This window comes from Phlebotomus papatasi, chromosome 2 (genome assembly GCF_024763615.1).
Source record: "Phlebotomus papatasi isolate M1 chromosome 2, Ppap_2.1, whole genome shotgun sequence".
NCBI lineage: Eukaryota > Metazoa > Arthropoda > Insecta > Diptera > Psychodidae > Phlebotomus > Phlebotomus papatasi.
The window spans coordinates 67,829,137-67,851,798 of NC_077223.1; the positions used below are offsets into that span (position 1 = coordinate 67,829,137).

The following is a 22,662-nucleotide window of genomic DNA, read 5'->3' on the forward strand; positions in this document are numbered from 1 at the left end:
GCAGGACGAAGAGAGGCACAGACAGAGGGTCCGAATGTAGCCCCGCCGCCAAACAGCCCAAGGTCCAGCACAAGGGTGATACCGGGTCCAAGTGAGAAGAGCGGCCGGCCCATCTCATACGCGCCCGCCCTTCACACCCGCAGGAAAAGAAGAGGCAAAGGAAAGCCAGAAGAAAAACCCACCAGAGCAAGCCAGCAGGAGAAAGGCCGGATGGATCGCGCAGAAGAGATCCTTAATTCAAATTATCTTGGGGAACATCCACACTCAGTCAAAGAAAAAGAGTCAGTAGCCAAAGAAAGAACTTTATTTAACTTGTATAGTAAATTTATTGTGAAAAGTAGAATATCGCTGTAAAATTGTTCGTGAAGTGTTGTAATTTCGTATCCATGTACCCAATGAAGACATCTCCCTGGCCCCCAAGAAAGACAAAGCCCCAGAAACCTGACATTTTCAACCACTGAAGAAAGTGCGTAGGGCACCGAAAGCTTTGGGAAGAAGAGTTTTTTTATTCTGGGCTGAAATTTCCCATCCGACGATCACCGGATTATTGTCAAAAATAAAATTAAGTTAATTGTGAAATAGACTTACAGTGAATAAGATAAAATATGTTCATCAAAAATATAAAATAATGCAAAGCAATTTATCTTAACGTTGACAAGATTCTTAAGAATCCCATTTTTTTTAGTGAATGTTTACATTGTCGAGAATTACTTTTAATAACTTTGAATTAGTCTCTTATCGATAAAAATCAAATAGGGTTTTCTGATTCATTAGACTAGACACCAAGACGTCACGAAATAATACCCATTTTCTTGTTCTAAATAAACAAAATTGCTTACGTAGCCAGAACTGACTCTATATAAGAAAAAAAATTATTATATCTTCATAAAATTATTGTAAAACACGTTGTTTTGTGGAAATATCCACGACTTAACAAGACTGAACCTGGATGAATAAGATCAGCACAACTTTAGAAAATCGTAAACATATCTAAAACTTCAACATAAGTATTCAACTTCTAATTGATTACGAAGATAATGAAGGTAGAGCTTTATTTTAAGTAGTGAAATTCTCCACAGACTCATCCAGAAATTGCAAAACATCCCAATTAGCTAATGGACCCCAACAACAGACATTATGTTTACTTTTTATAAAATCACAGTTGCAAATATATTAACCAGTATGAACAAAATAACAAAATGTTTGACTATCTTCATGCTGTGGAACATATTTTTGTTTTATCTTGACATCTGTATGAAGAGGTAGAAGAACTGGTAATGTAAATAAAAACAATTTTTCCATGTGAATTTTGAAAATAAAATAAAACAATTCAAAGAATTTACTAAATAAGAATTATGAACGTTGAGAATATTAAACAGGAGCCTGAGCCTTTTCTTGATTTATCAATTGTCAAGGAAGAATTCACTATCGAGGAATTGGATGAGCCTGATTACCATTTAATTGCAAAGCCTTTGTAAGTTTCTTATAATTCTTTTTCTTAATATATATTTTTTAAATTCTTTTTATAATTTAAAATGTAAAATATCCGTTATAAGTATAATAACGTTCTAAATGGATTTATTAATCCATTAGAATTGCTACAGAAAATATCTTTCTAATCCTTAAAATTGCTTTATAATTTGCTGAAGACTTTCAATAATTATTATAATTTTGAGACTTAAAGTTTGTTATATTCTATTAAAATTAATTGCAGGGCCGTTTCAAAAGTTAAAATTGTACCTGTGAAATTTGAAGACATTGAGAACGAAAAGGCAACTTCGGATCCAAAGCCAGATAAAAAGAAATATACATGCAAGATTTGCGGAAAAGTATATGTTAATTCCAAATTCTTACGGTATCATAGAAATAGTCATGATCCAAAAAAGATATTCAAATGTCCTCAATGCCCAGCAAAATTCGCTAAGAAGAACTATGTTCAACAGCACATGTTTGTTCATGAGAAAGTTTCGCCTGCAACCTGCCAAATCTGTAATAAGACCTTCAAAACTGATTCTAAACTGAAGAATCACTTGTATCGACATGATTACTTTTTCCAAAAAAGAACACATACTTGTAAAATCTGCAGGAAGGTCTACATTAGTGAATCTGAAGTGGAATACCATATAAAGGCAGAACATGAGAGGTAAACAACAAAATTGTTATAAATGAGATTATAAGATAATATCTAAAGATTATTTTTTTTGTTTCTAGGAAGACATCTACATCTAAACCTCAGTTATTTCGCAGTTTGACGTATAATTCGTAAAGTTGTTGAATTTTTTTTTCGGAATTTAAATAAATATAAAAAAAATATACACCCAAATTTAATTTGTCTTTGTTTTCGTTTTTTGATAAAATTAAAGACTGAAAGTATGGATAACTTCATGTTGTGGATGTTGAATTGACAATTAAACACAAATCAGCTGATTTGTACAGTGTGCATCATAACAAAACTCAATCTATAGTTACCAAGAGTTCTTATCTTACATTTAAATTAATTGTTTTTGGTACACATAACAATATATTAGGTGAGATTCTTAACAATCTCACCTACTATAATCCTAACAAAATTTCATGTCGTCCGATCGCGCTCAAACTTGGCCAAAATGTGTTTCGCCACTTCCTGATCACGAATATATGGGGGGCTAAGTTACGTTCCCGGCCGGCCGGCCGGCCGTCCGGCCGCTCTTTGGAGCTTAATAGCTCCTAAACTAAAAAAGATATCGACTTGCGGTTTTCGGCAAAGGTTAAATATCGTATGAAAATTGCAACATGGTGCATTGACCCCCCACCCCCCACCCCTCCTTCCGCCATTTTGAAGACCCCCCTTTTTTTGTTTTCTCAATAGCTCCGCCCCTATGGCATCGAGCGGGCTCAAATTTTAGTATGTTATAGCTGGGCCTTAGAGCTTTCCATCAATACCAAACTTAAGGTCCCCTGACCCCCCTGACCCGAGCTATAAGGGTCCAAAAAAAATTTCTTAAAATGGCCATAACTCCGGTTCTAATTGTCAGAATTTAAAAAGTGAGGGCTTTTTGGAAAGCTCTCGTGAAATGCCACTTCCCCTTCTAACATCGCAAGTTCATAAAACCACCGCTAGGGGCGCTATTATTAAAAAGAAAATTTTTAAATCTTATAAGTTAAATAACTCAAAAATTCCATTGTGCATCGGGCTGAAATTTTAGTATGTTGTAGCCGTTGATTATACCTATCAAACAAAAAAAACCTTAAGTCGATCCATAACCCCTGACCCGAGCTATAAGGGGTCAAAGTTCGAACATTGACCGGCCTCTATCTCCGGTTCTAATTAACATATCGACCTAAATTTTACCTTTTTGGTTTCGTCTCGATGAGCACTTTCAGATGGAAGTTCAAAAAGTCACCACAGGTGGCGCTGTGATAGCGTCAAAATTCATCGAAATTCAAAGTCACTTTTCTCGAAAACGGCATTGTGCAAGTTAATGAAATTTTAGTATGTTGTAGTCCAGTCTAGGACGTTTCCAAAATGGTGCGTATGCGCGCTGTGGTTTCAATAGAACCGGAGATATGAGGGGTCAAAGTTCACGAAATTCAAAAAATCATATCTCCGGTTCTATGTGACCGATTTTGATGAATGAGGGCTTAAACGAAAGATCTCACCAAATGCTACAACTTTCTAGAACATTTGAACTTTGTGGGACCAACACCAGGGGCGCCACAGTCGAAAAACCATTTTCAATATCACATAACCTCAATTATCTCGACTGTCGCTGAACCGATTTTGATGATTACTTCAACATAATTGTAGAGCACATTTGTCTCTACATTTCGTCCATACATCATTTTCCACTCAGACTACGCTATCACTGCGATTTTGCCGTTTAAGTGTGAAAAAATTGATTTTTCCCATAATAACGCCTTGAAACCACTCAGATGCCAATTTGACTGCCTCTACTCGACCAAGACACTTAAAATAGGGTTTTAAATGGAAAGTCCCACAAAATACAACAATTCTTTGATATAGTTGAAGTTCAACAAATGACTACTTGGGGCACTCTGGATGAAAAGACGAGTTAAGAAACAAAAAACCTCGCTTATCTTGGCTTCTGAGTAATCGATGAGATCATGTTCTATGGGAAAATTATAGAGAACATTCTGGTCTACATTTCACCCATATATCACTTTTGTGCCAGTTCATCCAAATCCTTGATATTTTGGTTTAAATACAAAATTTGTATAATTTCACGAATTTGATTCAAGATAACTGAATGGCGTCTCCCAACTTCAGCTCTAAATCGAATTTGCATGCACTCCGAGTTAGCTCACGTTAAGAATCTCACCTACATAAGCCGGTTAGGATTATCTGTCCCTTTTAAAATATTACCCATTAAAAAAAATTGTAAAAAATATCTTCTTAAAAAACTAGGATAATCTCAAAAGTGGAAAATCATTGTGGAACAAAGGTTTTGCAATATTTATCCCAATTATTCCGTATTTTTTGTAAAAAAAAATTTAGTATCTGAAAAAATATACAGTTTAACAGTATGTATACTGTACCATTAGTAATTTAAACTTATTTTTTGTTTATGCTTAGACAAACACCTTATGAGCATTAGATGGAACATAAAGAAAGGGACAAGACGGAAAAGACTGAAATTATCGATAAGATCGGGTCATCGATATCATCATTGGGAAATATAATTAATAATACAGAAATGCAAGATTCCAAAAAAGAATTCGAATGCGAATATTGTTCAAAGAAATTTGACGATTTGGGAAATCTTCAAAACCACATGGAACGTCTTCACATAAAGCAACCTACTAATAACAGAATTTGCAAGAATAGTAATAAAACTTCTAATACAAGCAATCGTGATCATAGAAGAAAACACTACAAATGTGATATGTGTAGTGTAAAATTCTTCACTGAAGACCAAAAGGTGAAGCATATTAGCAAAGTTCATCTTAAATATCTCAAAAAGTTCCTCAGGGAATTTAAATGGAAGTAAAGCTTAATTAGTTTTTATAATCTTAAGATAAATCTTAAGTTTACATTAAATAAAATTAATTACAATACTAAATCATTTGTTTTTTTTCTTTGTAAATTATTAGTTTTTTATAGGGTACAATGGGATAATTTGGAATCGGACCTAAATTGAAATATTAGGATTTTCTGAGTGTTTCAGATGGCCAAGGAGAACAAGAAGACGTTGAAGAAATATAATTTAAGAAGTACTAATTTAGGTAAGATTCTAAATTACCTAGAATTATTAAAGAATTGCAGCTTGTGTCACGAATTCTAACATTTTTATATCACTAGCTTCATTAAAATATTTTAATTGAAATTGATCACTGAAATCATTTCTTTATACTTCTTTGAGTTTTTCTACTGATGTCTGGATGTTTTCGGACAATTAGAGTAGAAAATTGAATATCTACATCCATAAAAAACTTTTTTATTACTCCGGATCCAAGATGAGTTTGCACTTTTAACAGAATTTCTGGCGGTTGTCTTTACCCTTAACATATTTCAATTAGAAAAAACTCTAAAAACTTCTTAACGTGGATCCGAAGGGTTGCGTTTCTGACTGTGGAGAATAGACTAATTAATTTTGGGATACACGAAGTGATTTTTATTATGATGTGTTAGAACAGTTACAACGTCTTTCACAGTAAAATTTCTAAACATACTGCAAACTTCACAATGTTGTGGAACTTATTAATGAAAGATGACTTCGCGTCAACCCTTTAAGGACGAGAGGGACATATGATATAGGACTTTTTTTCAAATACTTACAGTGCTGTCTCGCTATATGCACAGTTTGGGTACTTTTTTGACAGTTCTCTCTCTGAATATGCACAACTTTTTTTGAAATTCCCAACGGTTTTTTTCTTTCTTTTAATAAATTATCATTTTTTTATTGTTCTAGAATTTCCCGTGTTATTTTAAATATAATATGAGACAGAAAAAATAAAATTAAGAAAATTTAAAACAAGAAAAATTAGTTACCAAGAAAATAATTTTCTTTATTACTTTGTCAAACTGTAAACAAATTGATTTTGAATGCAACCGACACAAAAGCTGTGCATATAGAGAGTGTGCATATAGAGAGACAGTACTGTATATACATTTAAAAATTCTTTTTTTTAATGGATATTTACTATAAGACATGAAAAATAAATAAGAAATACCCAATTCATAGGAGAAACTTCTGGTTAGATTTTAAGTAGGATCGAATGAACACCTCTTCGACAGGGAACCCCTATTGACACTTTTTATTCAAAATGTTGAAATTTATTTATTGTATTTAGTAAAATGTAAGTAATCGCGTTTTTTCATTAATCTACGTTTTTCGATAAGTCTTCAAATTTCGTATTCCAAATGGTACAGAGTAGGGTATAAATAGGTCCTGACACGAGTTCTTAAATTGTCAAGATGTTCCTTTCACCCTACACTAAGAAAAAACCTAAAAAGTTAAAACAACTCTATACGGAAGAGTTGAATTAACTCTACGAATATCGATGCAATTGTTACTCTTTTTCGTTGAAAATTTTAGTAAATAGAGTTGAAACAACTCTTCGTGCGAATTAAATTAATTCGTCGGATATTGACATAATTATTACTCTTTTAAATTAAATTCTTTGAAATTTTAAAATGTAAAATTTCATCTGGACTGAAGTATATGCTTAAGTGTTTTCGTTTTAAGAATATACTTCAGTCAAGAAGATTTTCATGTGACAAAGTTCATATGGAACATCAACTAGAAATATGCCTAACAGTGTTTAATGAAGACATGTGCGTGTATCATACGTGATACTTCGCTCGGAATATAGGCAACTTGAGATCAAGAAAATATTAATAAAAAAATGATAAAATAAAAAAAAACATAAAATTGCAAAATCTATTCAGTTTGGGATTTGAAAGAGTTATTTTAACCCCAAAAAAAGATTTTTTTAACTCTTGGAACGATTTATTTTAACTCTCAATTAAAACGAGTTAAAACAGTTATTTACATTTTTTTGTCATGTCAATTTTAGGAAAAAAGCTAAAACAACTCTTCCGAATATTACACCAAAATAGAAGTAAAGTCAACCCTAAAATATAGTTAATCGAAAATCACAACGAAAAAGAGTCAATTCAACATCGATTCGAGTAAGTTTTACTCGATTATTTTTCTTAGTGTAACCATAGTACGTAAACCGATTTTTCTCAGCATTTAAAACAAAAGAGATGGCAAAGCGTCTCAGCTTTGCGGAATGTTCGAACTCACGAGATAGAGCTCACCGTGAATTAGTTTTTTTGCATGATCTTTTGGTATTACTGATCTAATAGAGATCAAATTGATTCATAAATCACAAAAGCATTTGAAAATCAAAAAATCGGTACTTAGCCGGTTCATTGCCGATGGAGACCGATGCAGCCGGGTTCGAAATTTCAATACCTTACCAAAAAATCCAAATTTAACCAAACCGGTTGAAAAATGAGCCTTCCAAAGTGCTTGACCTTTGACCTTCAATAATTCAAAATGGCGAATTTTCCGTTTATATGTATGTTTGGGCGAAATGTTCGATATTGATTTTGATATTGTTTTTTTTTATTGGGGGTCATCTAAGACTGGAAGTCGATATCTCTAACCGTTTAAGTTCCAGAACAGTGAAAAGTTGAAAAAAAATGATTATATGTATAACTGCTCTCTCTTTGAGTTCGGGCAGTAAAGAATGAGGAAATATCTTTTATTTTCAATCTTCGAGGTTCTAGTATTCCCTTAAGGGGGGAGAGTCAATTAGGAGGCCAAATAATTTTCTTTTTTCGTGATTGAAAAACCGAATTTGCGCGAGAGCCTTAAATGGAAAATCTCAAAAACAGGGATATAGAATAACATAATTAATTTATGAATTTTCAAAGCATATTAAATAAAACATCAAATGTGTTAAATTTGCAAAATATTACTACAACTGCATTTACAGATAATAATTTAATATAGATTACAGAGAAAAATACTACGATCTATTTCTTTTCAGCCCCTAAAAATCCCCTTTTCCTTTTTGCAAAATCCTCAAAAGATGTATATTCTTCTGGTTGCAGAAATATTTCCCATAACAGGTGCCGAATATGCTCTTTTAATGCACAATTAATGTAGTCACATTTCCCAAGAGAATTAACTGACACCATTCATCCCACACCCCATCGAAATCATGGCGTTTTATCCCTATTTTCGATTCAACCCTCACACCCTTCTTTTATAGCATTTGCTCAATTTTCTCCTTTGCGTGTGGTTTGTTGTGATTTTCACCCACGCTTTTGCTTTAGGGGTCAGCTCTATGCGTTCATCTGAGGATTTTGACCTTAACTTACAATCTCTAAAATTTTTACTGCGTCTCAGCAGTTGAAGGAATTTCTCTCTTTACTTGGGAGATTTTCAATGTCGAGTAAGACAAACATTAAATCCATAAATTTTGCTCTGATTTTCGATTAAAACCCATCCGAAGGCATCAGAGAAAGTCTTTTAGAATAGCATGGCAAAAGAATGCTCTTTGAATATTTAATGCGATAGGAGAAATCTCTCCGTGTTAGAAAAAACCCTTGGATGACGCACCCCTCTTTTTGCTATTATTATTTAAGCGTATTTTAACGCTTTTTTATATTTCATGTTTGCTCGTGAGTCAGGGAAGGGTGGAAGACCGCCTGGAATAAACAAATTTTTAGGTGTGTGATCCCTTCTGTCTGTCCTCCCACCCGCTAAAAAGGGTGGCACCCAGAATATCGTGGATTTGAATGCACATTAAAAAGTCATCCGGCACCACAAGTAATCTATTATTTACAGTGACAGTGCAAGTGTTGACTGGAAAAATCAGGGATGGAAAATTCTGCTCTTCTTTCCGTTACTCTCTTCTGTACCCTCATCTCTTATTCAAAACTCTATTTTTCACTGTTGTCCCGCGATTCTTATGCGTCAAATTAACCCACCAACATTAGTCAACTTTGGTACATTTCAAAAATTCATGCCGCTGTCATTGGATTTTCACTGGAAAAAATATAACTAAAGTTAGAATATCAATTATTGGTTGCTAGAAATTTTCGTAGAAGAGAAAATGAGCTAATAAATTACTTATTTTTATTGCACTGAAGTTCTGAAATATAAAAAAAAATTGACAAATTCATAATATATTAGTTATTTCACGACTATTAACTTCTCAAAATTAGTTTTACACTTTTATTTCACGTATTAAGGGGAGGGTATGGAAATTTAAGTCAGTTACAAAATTTAAAATTTTATATTTTCGAAAGTCATGCCTAAAACTGCCCCTCTCTCCCTTATCGTTCATTCAAACTTACAGGGGACCAATTTGATTGTTTGGGATCTTCAGATTTAATTATTAAAAAAAAAACATTTTTATTAAATCATATGCAACTAAAATGCTTTGTGAAAAAGATTTTGCATTTCTCTTCTTGTTTTTTTTATTTTTTATTTCTGTAATTAGTTTGAAGTAAGTAGGGGTACAAGCACGATTTTACTCTAGCAATTTTTGCGAAAAGGTGGGCACATATTTAAAAAGGTAAAGTGCCCTGAAGTCGACTGGTTCCTCAATTCGACCGGTAGAGTTATTATTCAATTTATTTATATTGCACTATAATATTTGGCGTAACATCTAACATTAATAGGTCAATTATTCCATAAGTAAATACGAAACAGTGACAATTTTATAGAAATTCACCTTTAAAACATTCAAATATTGACCACCGGTCGAGTCGAGGATCCGGTCGACTCGAGGGCACTTTACCTTATTTTCGATGTTTACAGTTGTTTCGATAAAAAAGACAAACTCTAAAAATGATCAGTAAAAAAAAATTAAATTTGATCAGAAAAAAAACTAATTTGAGCAGTATTTCAATTTAGAACTTAAAGGTTCCGGCATACCTTTCAAATCAGGCAAATTTTGTAAAATTAAGATTCACATCTTTTACTCTCTCAAACGTTTAACATATGTCCATCTTATTCTTTCCCACTCAAAATTAGATTAAACTAAATTAAATTTGATGTGATGTTCAAAAGAAGAAGAAAAGAAGAAGAAGAAGAAGAAGAGTACGAAAGAGTAGGATGGACTTGTGCAAAAAATTTAAGAACGAAAACAATGTGAGAAAGAAAGGGCTCCGAATTTCGACTTCATGAAATTTTCCCGATCTCAAAGGTGTATCGAAGCCATTAAGTGCATAAAAATTTTCACACAAGTTTTAACAAAGGGAAAATAAATTTAATTCAATTGAATTGAGTTGAATAAAGAGGAGTTTATTTTATCTATAGAATCACCTTGGATGTTAATTATATAAATTAGACCGATATTTTTGTAAAGATTTAGGTTTCCTACTGACCAAAATTTATAATATTTTACTGTTCAAATTAAGCTTTTACTGATCAACTTTAATTTTTTGCTGACCAAATTTGATTTTTTGCTTCTCATTGTTCTTTTACCAAAAACAAATGGAGAAGAACGAAACAGTTTTTACTAAAAATTATCCTCAAATTATTTCTTAATAGTTCCGACACACCTTTCAAATCAGGATAGTTTCACGAAATCAAAATTCACATCCCTTTCTTTCTCACACGTTATGCATAGATCTATCTCATTATTTCGTGTTCTAAATTCGATCGAGCTAAATTGAATTAGTTGTGACGTTTAAAATAAGAATAAGAGTGAGAACGACGTTTGAATTCAAAATATCAATTGTGAGGTTATGCTAAAAAAAATCGTACTCTGGGTGAATGAAAATCATATTTATGTGCTTCTTCCTGAATGTTTACATACTTTATGATCGTATAAAATGAAAAGGAAGTTTGTTACCACTAAGACTTGTGAGAAAGTACGTGAATTTGATTCAAATTACAATTTAATCACAAAATTATTAATTAATTAATTTAATCACAAATCGAATTTGGGAGGTGGGAAATGTCAAAAATACCCCCCGAGCGTTCGAATTTAGAAAACTCTACTGTATTTTATTTGTTTTGAAAAAAATCGGACGAGTTGTCGCCCATAATGCGCAAGTTTGAGGAACTCTACTGTAATATCAACGTCAAAGTCAAAACATTCCAAAGGGTTTATGTCTCGACTGATTCGGTTGAGATTGGTTTTGTTTTAAATCGTTCGCATCTTTTAGGGCTCTGTTGTACCCTGGATACTTAGAGTAAAATATTTTTTAGACTATTTTAGAATCGTTAAATATCCGATTCTTGTGGATGATTACAAACTTCAAGGATATCGAAATCTAAGATTTAAGAGCCTGAATAAATACTGAGCTGAGAAATTTTTGATGAAGAAAAAATTGTGAAATTGGCTCGCTAGGCATTAACGAGTTATAGAGTTAATGCCCAGTGAGCACAGTTAGCTGAGAAAACAGCGTTTTCAGCATATTTTTACTGGATCAGCATAAATATGCTGATTGGTAAGCAGTTCTTAAAAATAAAAATGGTAACAAAATATATGGAAATATATGGAAATAGCACTGCCTCACGAGTTTCGGTTTAAGGTTAGCAGAATTCTACTGAAAATGCAAATGTTTTCAGCTGAATTGAAATCGGTTAGCATTTGGTGATCGCTAGGTACTTTTAAAATTTTCAACATATGTGTATCGATTTTAACGGTGTCAACGGTTCTTACGGATAATAGATAAAGTTTTGATTCATTATTTTGAAGTAGAATCGATATTGGGTTTCTTTTACTAAAAGATTTTATTTGGGACATTTATTAGTCTAATTGGAGATATCAATTTCGAGTCATGGATGACCCTCCTATCAAAATTTCGATCAGCTGTCTCTCATTCTGTCTCCTTCGACAGCTCCGAAGGATTATTAAGAATATGACCAAAGTCAGTTTTTGTCTTAATTAAAATATAGAATGAATTTTTTACATTTTTCTTTTGAAAGATAAATCGATGAGCATTCTGACAGAATGTCGATAAACAGAATGTCGATAGAGATTTAACGAATAAATTTGAATCTTTAACGAACAGTAACGGTTCCTCTTTAACAACAAACTTTGTAGTTAAATTTATCGCAAACCGTGTAAAACAGTGAAATTTTCGCAACTTTAGGACTATATATCTTGCTAATGCGAACAATTTGGTGTACTTGTGCAGGAAACTCCCCATCTAGATCCCCAAGTTTCCAGTGTGAGACAGTAAGGCAATCAATAAAAGAGCTCCTCATTGTTCATTTGCCAAGAGGAATATGGTTTGAGGTGAAGGCAAGAGGAGATAAATTTGCACGGATTTTTCTTCCAGCCAATGCGCTCATACTCCCCCCTTGAGAATTGACTTGAGACTACAAGCAAAATTACTTTAGCTGCATCGTATATTTTATTCTTGAGTGTCAGTCACACTATGTTTTATTTTATCCAAAAATATATCTACTGAATTTATTGGGGAAATCATTTGAAGGCATCCAAAGAGGGATTGTTTGTACATGAAATTCTCCTTAAACCAGTGCCAGTGATAGTTTATCTGGTGAGGAATAATGCCAGAGGATTCCCAATTTTTTTTTTTTTTTTGGGATAAATGCTAGAGTTGTTATTTATTTCATGAAGTTAAAACGTGCATTGATTTTTCGTGTCTTTCGGGAGCGAATAACACTGATTTTTTGGCGGGTCAGTGTGAAATTTTCGTATAAAAGAGAATTTAAACACGTCTCTGCTGAATAAACATCCACAGAAGGTAGACAAACATGTTCACCTGAGGATTTTCATCTTCGCACTCATCTCCCCCAGTGATTTCTTCTGCGTCTTTGGCCCAAGAATCATGTACATAGGGAAAGACGTGAGTCAGTAAATATCGAGGAAGTGTGTCGTAGAACAAAGTTTGGATCGTTTATTTTCAATTCCCGGGTGGAATTCATTTGCTACCAAGAGTCTGGTGGAGAAAAAGAACTACCCGAAGAACTTTCCATTTTGAGATCACCCAGGGAAATCTCTTGGAGATGGAAGTAGACTACCTGATTAATGCCACTATTATCTGTACTTGCCACAAGCAATTAATTTTGGGGGCAATTTGGCCTCCCCATTCTCCAAATATCTCATAATGTATATGCTTTACATGAAATTCACCAGCAGTTGTACATGAATTTATGAATTACGTGTCAAACAATATTAATCATCAATCCTCGAAACATACAACCCACTCCCCTACTGAGAAGGATTAGGTAGGGAGACACAATTTTAGGTGATTAATCCTGATTTGAAGGCATACATTTCAACCCATGTACGCCTCAAGATTTAATAATGCTAATCTCATATCACATCATTTCAAAGCAACAATACATGTTCCTCACATCAGAAGATAGACCAATCAAGTTCCAACAATCTTGAGTACAGAGAAAATTTTGAAAATGTCGTTGAACGTAATTGAGAATATTGAGATTCTCGCTGGAATTTTTTACATTCTCGGTCTTTGTGGTCTAAATTCGAAATCGTCCGATTGGGTTAAAACTTTGTACACTAAAAGTGATAATGATAACACCATTGAAAAATTATTCATCAAACATAGAGAATTCTACTTTTGACATCCTGCTGCACTAGTTGTGGAATCATCAACTAACAACGTGGTTCCAGGGGTCCCAGTCGAAATCTCGAAAGCCAAAATCCCGAAAGCCAAAATCACGAAAGCCAAAATCCCGAAGGCCAAAATCCCGAATCGGCCAAAATCCCGAAAGTCAAAATCCCGAATTCTTAAAAGTGTCATAGCTACTTCCACAATTGCATCCACGCTTGCTGGAGGCAAAGAGAAATCTTCTGTGTCTTGGGAAATTATTCTAAACATTTTCCTCCATATAATTTTATCTATTTCAGGATTTTGAACATTCGGAATTCTGTCTTTCGAGATTTTGGCTGCCACTGTGTTCTAGACGACAAAGTTATAAATTAATAAATTATGTTATATCTTATACATAGCATTTAGAGTTTAAGAGTTTACAATTTTCTGAATATTATATTTAAATTCAGCCTTTAGTTCATATTAAACATATTAAATTAGTGAAAATTTACACAAAATCACAAAAAAATTATACCTTTACAAATTATGTATAGAATTAATTAATATAGTTTATTGTACCTTCAGGCAGAAAATAAATTCAAAATTGAGTTGTTATCGTTCTAATTCCCAAATAACCTAAATGCGAATTATTTACCCATTACCCTGTAAAATCTACATTACAAGTTTAATATTTAAGATAAATTTTAGGTCCGAAATATTAATTTTTTTAAGGACGCGAGGTTCAAATATATAGATAATTTTCTTATGTAGGGGAGACTGGGGCACATGTAACCATTTTCGATAGATGCGAATTTGAGGTGATTTTCCAAGGACACCGTAATTTTTTGAAAAATCTTTCTTAGCTAATGTTTTACCCTTGGGTATAGGCAATACATCGAAGGTAATGCGGATGCTGGAAAACAATTGAGTTTTCCATAAAAATAAAATTTGTGTCACCGTGCATTTTTCTCTTTTCACAAAATACCTGGGGTAGAAGTAAACACTTTCTGGGCAGGATGTAAACACCCTTTTTCTCCACCCTTGAAATTAACTTTTCACCACTTTAGATTATTTTAATTACTTAAGAGATATATAAAGACTGCATATTTTTCAAAAAATCACGATACTTTTTACAAAGAATAATTAAAATAGCAAAAAAACTAAAAGCATGCATATCAAAGACATTTTTCAATGGAGTTTCCCCATATTTTGACATCATGTGACTTTTTATTGAACACAGCACCACCAATTTTTTTTCGTAATCTATGAATTATAGATATTTCGCATGAAGGTCAATTTCCCGCTCTTTTACCTACTCATTTTGTGAAATTGAAATTGCCTGGTTACATCTACCCCAAATGCTGTTTTCTGACCAATTATTATTATTATTATTATTATTATTATTATTATTATTATTATTAGAATAAAAACACCATAAATAGGGAGCAACCCTCTTACAATAGTGTGGCAGAAAAAAAAAATAAAAAAAAGTCAAACAGAAGAAAAATAGTGAATAAGAAAATGAAAAGAAAAAAAAAGTAAAGGAAGATAAAGCTTAATGACCAAGCCCAGGCTGGAAATATCTTTGAATTCCCTGCTGAGATACACGGACCTCACGGGGCAGGGAATTGTACAAAAATACTCCCCTGACAAAGAGTGTGCGTTTGAAAGTGTCTTGCGAAGCTTTCGGGACTATAAATCCCCGAACCCTAACGGAACCCCCCCTCGTCAAGAGGGAAGCCAGGTATTCAGGGCAACCACTCGTTACCAGACGGTGAAGAAAAATTAGGGCACGCATCTGAAGGAAGGATGGAAAATCACAACCAACAAAAACGTCCCTGTGAGGAGAAATGTGGTCACGAGGACCCAGAGCACAAATATACCTTATGCAATTGTTGAATGCAACTGTTAACCTGTGGATGGTCTCACAGTCAGCCAAGAAGAAGAGCTCAGCTCCATAAGAAAAAATAGGAAGTAAAAGCGCTCGCGAAAGGAGCAGGCGAGTGTCATAGGGTGTGATGTCCCGGTAGCGTCGAAGGGTGTACAAGGAATAGTTAATTTTACGGCAAATGGAAGTAGCATGATCAGACCAAGATAAAGTTTTGTTAAAAACGATACCAAGATTCTTTACCTGATCAGCATACGGGATGATTTCTCCGTGAAGGAGGAGAGGGCATGAAGGAGGATTGGCTGATCTCTTTTTAGAGATAACAATGGCTTGGGACTTTTTGGGATTTAGTAGAAGTCCATTCACGGTCGACCAGTGCTCGATACGCGCTAGATTTTCATTCATAAGTTCGAAAGCCATGGAAGGATTGGAAGGATCACCTTCCACATACACTTGCAGGTCATCCGCATATAAATGATATGAACAACCATGCAGTGCGGATGGAAGGTCGTTTATGAAGAGAGAAAATAGTAAGGGTCCAAGTATAGAACCCTGGCCAATTCCCTTAGACAGAGAGGCAGATGAAGACGTTTGGTCAGCATATTTGACAAATTGTGAGCGTTCGCTAAAGTAGGAACGGATAAGCGAGACCGCGGAAGAGGAAAATTTGAAGAGATTGAAAAGTTTGAAGCAAATTAGATCATGCGGTAAACTATCGAACGCCTTGGTGAAGTCTAGCAAAACCAACACTACAAAGCGGTTGCGATCGATGGCCTCCGATATATCATAGTTTACTTTAAGAAGGGCAGAAACAGTGCTGTGGCCTCTGCGAAAGCCAGACTGGTTCGCACAGAGCAAATTATTATTGAACAAGTGAAGAGAGATTTGCTTTATTAATTCTTTTGAAATAATGTGAATCTCAATTTCTCTAGTAAATGCATAAATATAATCCTAAAAGATGTAGGAAAGAACTGGTATTGCTACATTTCGATTATTTTACACAGTTTTTAATTTCCAGGTGGAAATCCAAATGACCAAAATAATCGAAATATCAACATTTTCGGGAAAAAATGACTTTTATTTTTAAAAGGGACAGATAATCCTAACCGGCTTATGTAGGTGAGATTCTTAACGTGAGCTAACTCGGAGTGCATGCAAATTCGATTTAGAGCTGAAGTTGGGAGACGCCATTCAGTTATCTTGAATCAAATTCGTGAAATTATACAAATTTTGCATTTAAACCAAAATATCAAGGATTTGGATGAACTGACAGAAAAGTGATATATGGATGAAATGTAGACCAGAATGTTCTCTATAATTTTCCTATAGAACATGATCTCATCGATTACTCAGAAGCCAAGATAAGCGAGGTTTTTTGTTTCTTAACTCGTTTTTTCATCCAGAGTGCCCCAAGTAGTCATTTGTTGAGCTTCAACTATTTCAAAGAATTGTTGTATTTTGTGGGACTTTCCATTTAAAACCCTATTTTAAGTGTCTTGGTGGAGTAGAGGCAGTCAAATTGGCATCTGAGTGATTTCAAAGCGTTTTTATGGGAAAAATCATTTTTTTCACACTTAAACGGCAAAATCAGAGTGATAGCGTAGTCTGAGCGGAAAATGATGTATGGACGAAATGTAGAGACAAATGTGTTCTACAATTGTGTCGAAGTAATCATCAAAATCGGTTTAGCGAAAGTCGAGATAATTGAGGTTATGTGATATTGAAATTGGTTTTTCGACTGTGGCGCCCCTGGTGTTGGTCCCACGAAGTTCAAATATTCTAGAAAGTTGTAGCATTTGGTGAGATCTTTCGTTTAAGCCCTCACTCATCAAAATCGGTCACATAGAACCGGAGATATGATTTTTTGAATTTTGTGAACTTTGACCCCTCATATCTCCGGTTCTGTTTTAACCACAGCGCGCATACGCACCATTTTGGAAACGTCCTAGACTGGACTACAACATACTAAAGTTTCATTAACTTGCACAATGCCGTTTTTGAGAAAAGTGACTTTGAATTTCGATGAATTTTGACGCTATCACAGCGCCACCTGTGGTGACTTTTTGAACTTCCATCTGAAAGTGCTCATCGAGACGAAACCAAAAAGGTAAAATTTAGATCGATATGTTAATTAGAACCGGAGATAGAGGCCGGTCAATGTTCGAACTTTGACCCCTTATAGCTCGGGTCAGGGGTTATGGATCGACTTAAGGTTTTTTTTGTTTGATAGGTATAATCAACGGCTACAACATACTAAATTTTCAGCCCGATGCACAATGGAATTTTTGAGTTATTTAACTTATAAGATTTAAAAATTTTCTTTTTAAAAAAAGCGCCCCTAGCGGTGGTTTTATGAACTTGCGATGTTAGAAGGGGAAGTGGCATTTCACGAGAGCTTTCCAAAAAGCCCTCACTTTTTAAATTCTGACAATTAGAACCGGAGTTATGGCCATTTTAAGATATTTTTTTTGGACCCTTATAGCTCGGGTCAGGGGGGTCGGGGGACCTTAAGTTTGGTATTTATGAAAAGCTCTAAGGCCCAGCTATAACATACTAAAATTTGAGTCCGCTGAATGCCATAGGGGCGGAGCTATTGAGAAAACAAAAAAAGGGGGGTCTTCAAAATGGCGGAAGGAGGGGTGGGGGGTGGGGGGTCTATGCACCAAGTTGCAATCTTCACCCGATATATAACCTTTGCCGAAAACCGCAAGTCGATATCTTTTTTAGTTTAGGAGCTATTAAGCTCCAAAGAGCGGCCGGCCGGCCGGCCGGCCGGGAACGTAACTTAGCCACATATATATTCGGAATCAGGAAGTGGCGAAACACATTTTGGCCAAATTTGAGGTCGATCGGACGACATGAAATTTTGTTAGGATTATAGTAGGTGAGATTTTGTTAAGAATCTCACCTAATATTAGGATTTTATTGACCAATTCTTCTGTGGACATACATCCCCATGGTATCTATGAATGCTTATGGGTTTTATCCTCTGGAGTCTTAAAATTAATGAAAAAAATCACAGTGTTTACAACTACCGCAGTTTACTACTGCCCCAGTTCCCCCTAGATAATTTTAAGAAAAAAAAATTTGTTGTGTCACCGATGACCGAATCGCACGTAAAGGGTAACTCGACAGACAAACCAATCCTATTATATAACCTTTCAATAGTTAGACCTCTCGGAATTTTTATTTTTGACTTTTTGACACTCAATGAATCTAGTCTAATGCTAGAAGAGTCTCCCCTATGATGCAAGTGTTTCGAATTCGAAACCGTTTTAGATCATTAAAAATTTTTCTAACATGAAAGGTATTCGAATTGCATCCAGTGAGCTTTGCATGCTTTCAATTCCACGGGGCTGGGGATTGACCATCTCATCCCAGTAGGGGAAAGTGCCCATGCTTTGTTTGCTTTGACGGAGTCGATTTTCAGCAAAATACCAATGTTTGCATTTTATGATTATCACTGGAACTACAAGTATCCGTTTTCATATTATTGGGGACCATTAATAAGTCCTAGAATTAAAAGAAAGCATACGGGCAACAGGGGGTCAAAGTCACTCACAGGAGACAAAGTCACCCGCACATACGGTTTATTTTGGGTGGGGATTTGATCCATAAGAAAATTACTTAGAATCATTTTTAATAACTAAACGGGGATATTCTGATTGGTGGTATACACAATTTTCCAAATTGAAAAATATCCTGCTAAATGGTCGAATTCAAAGGTATAATAAGCAAAATAAACTGAGTTTAATATAGATAAAAAAAATACTTAACTATATTAATATAGCATTTAATCTAACATTTTATAAAACTAGGATGCCTCATTGGGTGAAGTCTTTCAGACATTGGACATATTCTAGCTTTGACCACTAAATATTTTTGCCATATTTTTTTTTATTGAATCTGACCTAACTTTTTTCAGGAAATGTGTGACTGTAGGCATGGGAAATGTAGGCATGGTTCAAACAGAGTGAACCTTCAAACGATGTAAATTTTCTCTTTGCTTGGAAAGAGCTGACTTACCATTTCTCATCCCGATTCATGAGCTTAATAATTATCTATCTTGTGGCTAAGAAATGACGAACTAGCTTTTTGTGAGAGAAAATTTGCGTTGTTTGAAGGATCACTCTGTGCGAACCATGCCAACATTCCCCTATCGCCAATAAATCAGATTTATTAAAGGAGTATGTGAAAATAAGAAATGTTTAAAGTCAGAATATGTGCGAAACCTGAAAGACATTCCCTGCTTCTTTTATAGAATAAAATATTTTGGGCAAAATTTCAGTTTTTCTTTAAAAATTAAAACCTTTCAATGTCAAAACCATTGAGGATAAGTCATATAATTGAGGAATATGTAGGGGAAGATGAGGTGCCTTGGAACGATGCAAGTTTCAGACGACTTTATATTTTCATATGCCTTAATGAATCTTACCCATGGCAATATGTGTATTTAGTTTTAGTCTTATAGGGGAGACTGGAACAGTAGTAAACATGGGGCAATACGAGACACTGATATTTCCGTCTACACTACTTGAACTTATGTCGCCCATTTCTTTAGTGGACAAAGATCCCTATGCAACCCTCTGGAAAGTTGGCCTTTTTATATGGAGCTATTTGAAGCCAATTCCTAAATTGATCTCGGACTCACCTCGCAGTGCTCCGAGGAAAAAATTTATTTAAACAAAAATTTAGTATATTTATCCCTCCATACGGAAAGGTATCTTATAATACGGAAAAACTTCTCATTTTTTAAATATTTAGCATAACGGTAGCGAGTGCAAAAAAATTCCCATATAAATTTAAATCAAAGTACGAGAAAGTGACTTCAAATTTCAGGCAACCTGCCAGGGGGTTGTCCCTATGGTATTTATAAATTCATCCAGGAGGGGAATTCTGTAACGCTCTGGCAATGTTATATGACAAATTGGGTTCGAATCTTAGGAGAGCTTTTTCGAAAATGCGATTCTGTAGCAGTGACATTGCCATTTCAGCTCACGTGGCATTCTCAAAAGTCACATATTTGAGATTTCTGGAAATTCAAATGACAACAAATTTTGTTAAACAAATCAACCAAGACGTACTGTATTTTCATGAAATCATCAAGTAAAGGGTTTTCATTAGAAATTCAATGAATTGCATTTTCGAACTCATATGATATGACAAAAAAAGATCGAATGGCATTGTCTGTCAGGTTTCGAACTCACGTGTGACAATGCCACAGGTCTCGCCCTCTCAATCGAAATACCCAATTATAAAAAAAAGCGGTGGTTAGAGTTACCCCGTGTTTACTGCTGCCTCAGTTTCCCATATGCTTCATATTTCCTAAAAATAATCACAGATCATATTCATTAAGAATAGGGAAAAATTGAGTTGATCTAAGCTTGAATCGTCCGAAAGTGTAGCATTTTCCCCTTTATGAGAAGATTATTAAAACGTAGGGGGAAGTGGGGCACCTTTGAAAGTGGGGTACCTTTGAAATTGAGATTTTTCTCCTATGTTTAAGTGGAACTGAACCATATCAAAATGTGATTTAGCTTCTCAATATGTTTGTGAAGCTAAATTATATCACGATAAGGTTAAATTTTAATTAAAAATAGGTGAAAAATTCCAATTTCAAATGTGCCCCACTTTCAAAGGTGCCCCACTTCCCCCTAATTTAAAATCATTTAAAATCGATTTCATCAATACCTTAAAGATGTTAAAATGGTAAGAGTTAAAATTACAATTTTTAAAATTCCCTTCCTTTTCTAAATTCATGAATGTATACTTGCAAATAATAATTTCGTATTACGATTAAGGTTATGTAATCAATCGTAAACTTTAAAAAAGTTCCGACCAGACGTTATGCTGAAATAAACTAAAGCTTGGCAAATTTCATAGCCCATTATCAACAATAAAAAATCTTTCCTTAGTTTCTGTGATAGCTTTCCCAATCAAAACTGCACTTCTTTCAAGTTTTTTTTCCACTGAGAAATTTTCCGTGCAGAAATCTAAATCAGTCCTCTTTCTCCCAACCGGAAAAACTACATAACACGGAAAATCTATTAGTTGAAAGTTGAGAGGCGTCATAAATTCAGTACTTGCATCCCTGACAGTACCTGGACAGACTTCACTAATGTATTTGCATATCGCGATTGGGTCACATAGAGAAAAGTCCATTGCGGATATACGGGAATTCATTTCACAATGCAATTTTGCCTCTTTGGCTGCAACATGGCAAGTTTGGTGGCCCCCGTAATTAAATTATCCAACTTGCTGCAGAGAATGACAATTTCACTATGATATTTGATTGATAGGGTGGACTCTTATAATTGAATTTGGCGCCAATATGTGGGGAGATTGGTGTTGGGATGGGGTGCCCAAGGACTTTTTTTTTGGTGGAGTTAGGAGGGCGGGATGAGTTGAGGTATCCCATGGGGAAATGAGAAAAAATCGCAACAATAGAGTAATTTCTCGGGGGCTATTTTTCTTCCCTCTGGACTCCGCATAGTGTTTGCATTCGCGATTAAGCCACGGCGGGCGGCCAGTGCGCCTGCGCTCATGCTTTTGGGGGTAGGTCGAGTAGGGTGGCTCCGGAATACACAAAATATCTTCACCTCTCCCGCCATGGTAACTATGGAAACTCAACCTAGATACGAATTCTGCAGCCCTGAACTTTCACCCACCCACCCATGGAAATATGGTTGGAATGGCTGGAAGCAGAAATGTTTGAAATAGCATCTACCCCAAACCCAAAACATCACCCCAACTCCCCATCCAGACAACCCATGAAATTACATATTTTTCGAGTTCTTCGTCTTCTCACGGGAAATTCTTGATGTTTGGCTTTCAAATTCCGCATGAAGCACAAAAGCTCCAGTAGGATAATATCTATGTATTCTGCTACTGATGTGGAATTTATAAATCCTCCAACAATTCGTAGAATAGCCAAAATTATCCAACTCAATTGTCTGCGAGATTTTACAAAGACTAAAACTCTCACACGAAAGGAAAATCTCTACTACATGGAAAATCGCTCTTGATCTCTGTGGATTTTTCAATTCTGGAGGATTTATCGAGCCCAAAATGTGAGAGAAGTTCGCATTTAAATCAAATCCAGCTGTTAAGAGAGTCATTTTCAAGTGAGTGTTGAGGTGAATATTAAATTGGCTTCTACTAGAAGTCAGGGCAAAATTCTCACTGATTTGCCCATAAGAGGTTTGGTATTTTCAGGGTTTTTTCTTTAAATTGAAGTGATTAAGAGCGAAAGCTATCGACAAGTGGAGGCGCC

General features: G+C 34.8%; 2 protein-coding genes across 4 annotated transcripts in view; one reads left to right on the top strand and one right to left on the bottom strand.

Annotated features, from left to right (window-relative positions):
• The window catches only part of LOC129803966 (homeobox protein orthopedia), a 76,811-nt gene that overhangs the window by 27,141 nt on the left and 27,008 nt on the right, over nucleotides 1–22,662 (bottom strand). The gene's annotated exons all lie outside the window — the stretch shown is intronic.
• Nucleotides 1,236–2,323, top strand: LOC129803967 (putative zinc finger protein 702). 2 transcript variants are annotated; one of them, XM_055850871.1, is made up of 3 exons: nucleotides 1,236–1,474; nucleotides 1,715–2,143; nucleotides 2,216–2,323. In XM_055850871.1, exons 1-3 carry the CDS (start codon nucleotides 1,356–1,358, stop codon nucleotides 2,250–2,252), a joined length of 585 nt encoding a protein of 194 aa, XP_055706846.1. In that variant the 5' UTR covers nucleotides 1,236–1,355; the 3' UTR covers nucleotides 2,253–2,323. The 2 variants fall into 2 exon arrangements, with proteins under 2 accessions (XP_055706846.1, XP_055706845.1); XM_055850870.1 differs by having other exon boundaries at nucleotides 1,237–1,474; nucleotides 2,212–2,323.